Source organism: Microtus ochrogaster, unplaced genomic scaffold (genome assembly GCF_000317375.1).
Source record: "Microtus ochrogaster isolate Prairie Vole_2 unplaced genomic scaffold, MicOch1.0 UNK99, whole genome shotgun sequence".
Lineage (NCBI taxonomy): Eukaryota > Metazoa > Chordata > Mammalia > Rodentia > Cricetidae > Microtus > Microtus ochrogaster.
Window position 1 is genome coordinate 545,912 of NW_004949197.1, and position 5,689 is coordinate 551,600.

The 5,689-nt window shown below is 51.2% G+C and overlaps 1 protein-coding gene across 1 annotated transcript in view; it reads right to left on the reverse strand.

Moving 5' to 3' along the window:
- Positions 1–5,689, reverse strand: part of Smarcc2 (SWI/SNF related, matrix associated, actin dependent regulator of chromatin subfamily c member 2) — a 28,085-nt gene that overhangs the window by 3,335 nt on the left and 19,061 nt on the right. Inside the window, exons 15-24 of the mRNA XM_026778023.1 lie at positions 5,043–5,156; positions 4,515–4,668; positions 3,763–3,855; positions 3,341–3,460; positions 3,197–3,259; positions 2,581–2,839; positions 2,181–2,342; positions 1,864–1,928; positions 1,174–1,309; positions 923–1,089 (exon numbers count right to left, since the gene is read on the reverse strand). Coding sequence (XP_026633824.1) covers positions 923–1,089; positions 1,174–1,309; positions 1,864–1,928; positions 2,181–2,342; positions 2,581–2,839; positions 3,197–3,259; positions 3,341–3,460; positions 3,763–3,855; positions 4,515–4,668; positions 5,043–5,156 — 1,333 coding nt within the window. The remainder of the gene's footprint in view (positions 1–922; positions 1,090–1,173; positions 1,310–1,863; positions 1,929–2,180; positions 2,343–2,580; positions 2,840–3,196; positions 3,260–3,340; positions 3,461–3,762; positions 3,856–4,514; positions 4,669–5,042; positions 5,157–5,689) is intronic.

Consider the following 5,689-nt stretch of genomic DNA (forward strand, 5'->3'; position numbering starts at 1 on the left):
ATTTATTTATTTATTTTGGTTTTTCGAGACAGGGTTTCTCTGTAGCTTTGGTGCCTGTCCTGGAACTTGCTCTGTAGACCAGGATGACCTCTATCTCACAGATCCGCCTGCCTCTGCCTCCCCAGTGCTGGGATTAAGGGAGTGTGCCACTACTGCCTGGCAAGATACACTATTTACATTTTCAAACCAAGCTGGGAATGTGGCAGCTTAGTGGTAGACATGCCTAACATGCACAAAGCCCTTCACTTGATTGACACAATGCCCCTCAGCATTGACTACAAAACAAACAAGCCCAGGATAAAAAATCCCAAAGAACTCAAGACCTCAACTTCACAGGAGGATAACAATCATAGTGGATCCACAGAGAGCTGTATGGATGTTTTCACAGTCACCAATAGCAAAGGAAAGATTGCACTCTTACCGAAGACACTTGGTGGTATCTATAGGTCATTAACTGAAAAGAATGGATCTGGACATTACAATTGTATGGAGCCACTGTTCTGCTAGACTCTTGGAGAATCTTGCTTATCGTTTTCCTGAGATGTTTTTTTTTCCTGTGTTGTCAGTAATGTACTTTCCTCAGTACTCCAACACATAAAATATATATGTATGTACTTATTTATGTATGATCAAGAGAGTACTAGCTGTTCCCTGAAAGAGTGCAATATTTCTAGAGAGCTAGTTCCAGGAAGGCTCCAAAACCACAGAGAAACCCTGTCTCGAAAAAACCAAAAAAAAAAAAAAAAGAAATAAGACAGGTAAAAGAAATCAAAGGGCTGGAAACAGCCAACATAAGAGATTTAAAAGGTTAAAAGAGATGACTAACTCATTTAGGATAAAAATTCAAGGGAAGAGGCAGGCCCTAAGGAGTGAGAAGGGAAGGTTTAGGTGAAGTGGGCAGCTTCTCTGAGGAGACCCTCACCTTGGCCTTCACTGCGGCAGCGGCCAGGGCAGCGGCAGCAGCTGTGGAGAGGTTCCCCTCACCAATGTCTCGCTCCACCTTCGTCCTCCTCTCCCCCTCTGACTCCACCGCCTCCTTCAGCACTTCCTCCTGTCCTTCTTTCGGCTCCTTGTCTTTCTCAGGATCAGCTGTGGCAGGACGAAGGCTGACTCAGCCTTCGAAGTGCACACCCCGGGAGCCCCTGCCCACACACGCCATGCTGGGCGGCTCACCTGCCGGGTCCCCGTCGCTCTTCTCGGACTCCTTCTCACTGTCCCCTTCTTTCCCTTTCTCCTCATCCTTCTTGGGAGCCTCACTGGCTTCCTCCTTCGCTTCTTCCTCTGCAATACCTGCTCCTTCCCGTGGTTCCTGCAGTTCCAGAAGAAAGGAAGACACTGGAGGAGGCAGTTCTCACAGGCCCCGGACTGTAACTGACTCTGACTTACTGCTCCTCTGTGTGCATGTGTAGTGTGTGCTGCATGGACATGCGTGGGTGGGTAAACCTATGTGTGAACATGCCGAGGTCAGAGCAGGACAGGGCATCTCACTGCCTTACAGACAGGTCCACCTTCCAATGGTCCCACAAGGTGTATCAGCAATGTAAAACGATGACAAACTTGTTTTTTTTTTGGTTTTTCAAGATAGGGTTTCTTTGTGTAATAGTTCTGGCTGTCCTCGAACTTGCTTTGTAGAACAGGCTGGCCTTGAACTCACTGAGATCCACCTGACTCTGCCTCCTGAGTGCTGGATTAAAGTTTACAAGGTGCCAGGGATACTGATTCATGTTTGTAGAACACGCACTCTTAGCACTGACCGTCTCAGCCCCACACGGCCCCTCCCTCCAGGAGACGGCCCTTCCACTGGATCCCTTATCCCACAGGCTGTACCCAGCCTCATCCAGACCCAGGTCTTTTCCTCCGCACCTTCGGCTCCTTCTTCTCATCTGCCGCCTGGCCCTCTGCCCGGGCCTCATCAGTCCCACTTTCCTCTGGACCCATGGAGAAAGGAGAGAAAGGAGAGATGTCTGTAAGTCCCATCTACGTGACAAGTTCTCAGAAGACAGAGCCTCAAGGACAGGACCAGAAGGAGCCACAGTCCCTAGAGTGACATCACGAGGACAATAAACCCGCGGACTCTCTCCCATTTGTGCTGTGATGGCCAGACCACACGGGACGGCACAGGGCAGCCGGTTGGAGCTGGCTCTTGGTGACAGGGGAGAAATCTAAAAGCCAGTGCTCACCAATGCGCTCGGGCTCATCAGAGGTGGTTCCTGCAATGCCGCTGCTTTCCAGACCAAAGGCGGGATCTGCCTTGCCTGTGACCTTGGCTGCTTCTTCCACTTTCCGCACATGGGCTTCCACCAAGGCTGTGGGCACCTCTTCCTTCATTTTGGAGAACTCTTCTGTAAGACCCAGAGGGGGAGAGGCTGGGACGAAGCAGGAGGCCTGTTCTGGTCATCCCTGTGAACGCTTTCTTACAAGCCCATCTTCCTCTAAGAGCAACATGGAGTTTAGACAGGTGCCTGACCTAAGGCAGCAACAGACAAGGCCAGCAGGGCAGCCAGACTTGAGAAGGTTTCACTCTGAGTGTCTAACCCTGCAAAACAAACCAAGAGGGCCGGCCCCCACACCCCAAATTACCTAAGGCTGACTTCGCAGCAGCAGAGGCGACGCGGGGGTCGACGACAGAGGCCAGGAAGGCAACAGTGCTCATAACAGGGTTGCCCGACTGACTGAAGGGGATGGGCTGGTAGGCCAGAGGGCCTAGGGAGGCCTCCGAGTCCTCCAGGTATGGGTCTTCAATGGGAAGGCGAAGAAAATGCAAGATGCACTCATCCTGCGTGCGGCTCCCCACGTGTTCAGACACTTTGTTCCAGTCATCCTTGTACATTTCCAGAGCCTGGTGGGAGTGGTGGAGACACAACTCCACTTACTCAGCCACTTCCCTCCAAGGTCAGCTCCCCCATCCTACTAAGGGCATCTGGCTTCAAAGCTCTTTGTGTTCTGGTATTTCTGTACTGGCTGGATCCAAGGGGGATCTCCAAGTAGCACTAAGAAAGGATATGGGATGATAAAAAGGCCCAAATTCCTGACCTGGAGCTCTTCCTGGGACAAATGTGACCAGCACAGAGAGGGGAGAGGCCGGGCCTGGTGCTGCACTCACACCAGAATGCACGAGAGCTCCCCACTCAGGGGCAGCTGGCACCCCAGACACTTTGTCCTCACAGCAGAGCTCTCCTTGCCTTGCCCCAATTACCTCCAGGAGCAGCAGCGTCTCCTGTTCTGTCCACTCCCGAGTGGCGCTGGCTGCAGCTTTACTCTGCAGAGAAACAGGTGCGTCAGTCAGAGTCAAACTGTGTGGAGCCAAGGCTCTCAAGCCCAGGCCGACTGCACCTCATACCTTGGAGGCGACATTCTTCTTTGTATACATGTCTGTGCGCAGTCCAAAGTTCTGCATGTCCGTGGGTTTCTCTTTGCCTTTGTCAGGAAAGTTGAGCATTTGTTGGGAAGCAGAGCTCTGCTATTTATGGAAGGGGAGACGAGGAGCACATGAGTATAAGTGGTCACACGAGGCAGAGAGAGAGAAAGAGAGAGACAGACAGAGACAGAGAGAGACGGAGAGAGAGAGAGACAGAGAGACGGAGAGAGAGAGAAAGAGAGAGAGAAGGAGCTTCTTCCCCAAAGCCAGGGGTGCCCTGGTAGGACTTCCTCCCTTCCTGCTGCAGCTCCTCTGCCCTCTGCTCTCTTGTCTCTCCTTTCCAGGCAGGGGCCCTCCAGTGAAGGGGCAAATAAATAGCCCAGCGGGGTCTGCACCCCACCTACCAGCTCTGGCTTGCCCTTAGCCGTCTCTGGCACCAGGTCATCCAGCTCTTTGCCCTTCCGCCCAGCCTTGGTATCAGCATCAACCTGGCGGCCCTGGGGGACAGAGCTCGGCGTCATGGAAGCTGGGCAGAAAGTGGGCAGGTCAAGGCCTTGGAGGCCTAGAGGTACACTGGGCGGCCACAGCTCTGGGAACACTCATGCCACTGTCCCATGCTGCCTCCAAGATTAATCAGACATGTAGTTGGCATGATAGACATTTGTAGTCACATGTATCTACAGATGCTCTAAGGAGCTGGACGGCAGATCCTAATCCTAGATTCAGTATCTTGTATGAGCCACGCAATGTTTTCTTCTCTGTCTAATAATGTATGGAATGGAAATGGAAGAAAACAAGGTGACAATAATTATGAGGCAAAAATGAAAAAATATGGGAAACATGACAAAGTGTAAAAACTTCATACGAGTTATGGCAAGCCATGTCTCTATCTGTTCTATCTCCTGCGTTAGCCTGTCTGTTCCTTGGGATAAGGAGCAACTTCTCTCCCTCAGCAAGTGTCAGGGCTAACAGAAGGATGAAACACAAGGGCTGACTCCTGTGGCCCCTTTCCAACCCACTGCTCAAGAAGAAGCCCTACAGCACCCCTGACTCAGTACTCTCAAACACACACAAATAAAAAGTGAACAGAAAAAGAAAAGTCCAAAGAAGTCCCGTCTTACCCACCCACCCTTGTCCCCAGTGCCCCTCACCCTACCTGTGGGGTCTTGGGCTGAAGAGGAACCAGCCCTGATGGTGTGTCCGCCAAGACATGGAAGTGAGACGTGGGTGGAGGCCCCATTGGGGTTGGTCGGCTCTCAGCATCTACCTGGTAGTTAATAAGACCCCATTGTTCCAGGAAGGCATGGACCCTGTGAGAGAAAGGAAGGGTTGGCCATATGGGACAGCCAGAAAGGAGGAAGACTAGTGCCATCACCTACTCGTCACAGACAGGGACACCCAGGTACACACCACCAGCCTGGACTTCTCTCCATGACCACATCCTAGTGACCATCTCCTCCTAGACAGCTGGTAAAGTCCATCCAACTGCCTTTCAGCTAAGGACACGGCCCTCTGTCCTATTTTACATCACATTTCCGATCCCCTAAGTCCTGTTATGTATGGCAGGGGCTTTCTCTAGGTGTGTTCTCCTGCTTATTCCCTATTTTCCTGAAAGCATCTGTAGCTCTGCCAAAACACACACAGCCGTCCTCTCAAACTCACTCTGCACGGAAGCAAGACCCACCTCATGATAGCGCAGACATCACCCGCCAAGTTCCGCCGACAGGCAGTGGATGTTAGATACTCCTGGGGATTCAGTCGGTAAGTGTCAATCATGAAGTTTCGATACGCCAGGTAGCTTACAAGAGTCAGAGAGAAGAATAAGAGGAAGAAAATTAATGTTTGTTGAGGCCCAAGGGGAGGAAAAGTGAGAAAAGTGCTACCGACTCCTTTTGTGTGACAAAGAGAGAAGCCAGGGCTACCTAACTCCACGGAGACGACAAACCAGGTTCAGGAAAAATGTCTGTTTCCCAAGACACTAAAAAAGTCCTTGCCCACGCAACTAGCCAATCAGCCTGATGCTGGAGAAGGACCTTAAAGACTGCTTTTTTCATTTTTTTCTTTCTGGTTTTGAGACAGGGTTTCTCTGTATATCCCTGCCTATCCTGAAACTCCATGGGTAGTTCCAGGCTGACCTCGAACACAGAGATCTATCTGCCTCTGCCTCCCAAGGACTGGGGTTAAAGGTGTGCGCCACCACCGCCAAGCTGTTGATTTACTTTTTTTATGTTTATGGGTGTTTTGCCTACATGTATATCTGTGTACTACATGCATGCCTGGTGCCCAAGTACGCCAAAAGGAGTTGTTGGTTCCCCAGGAATTGGAGTTGTC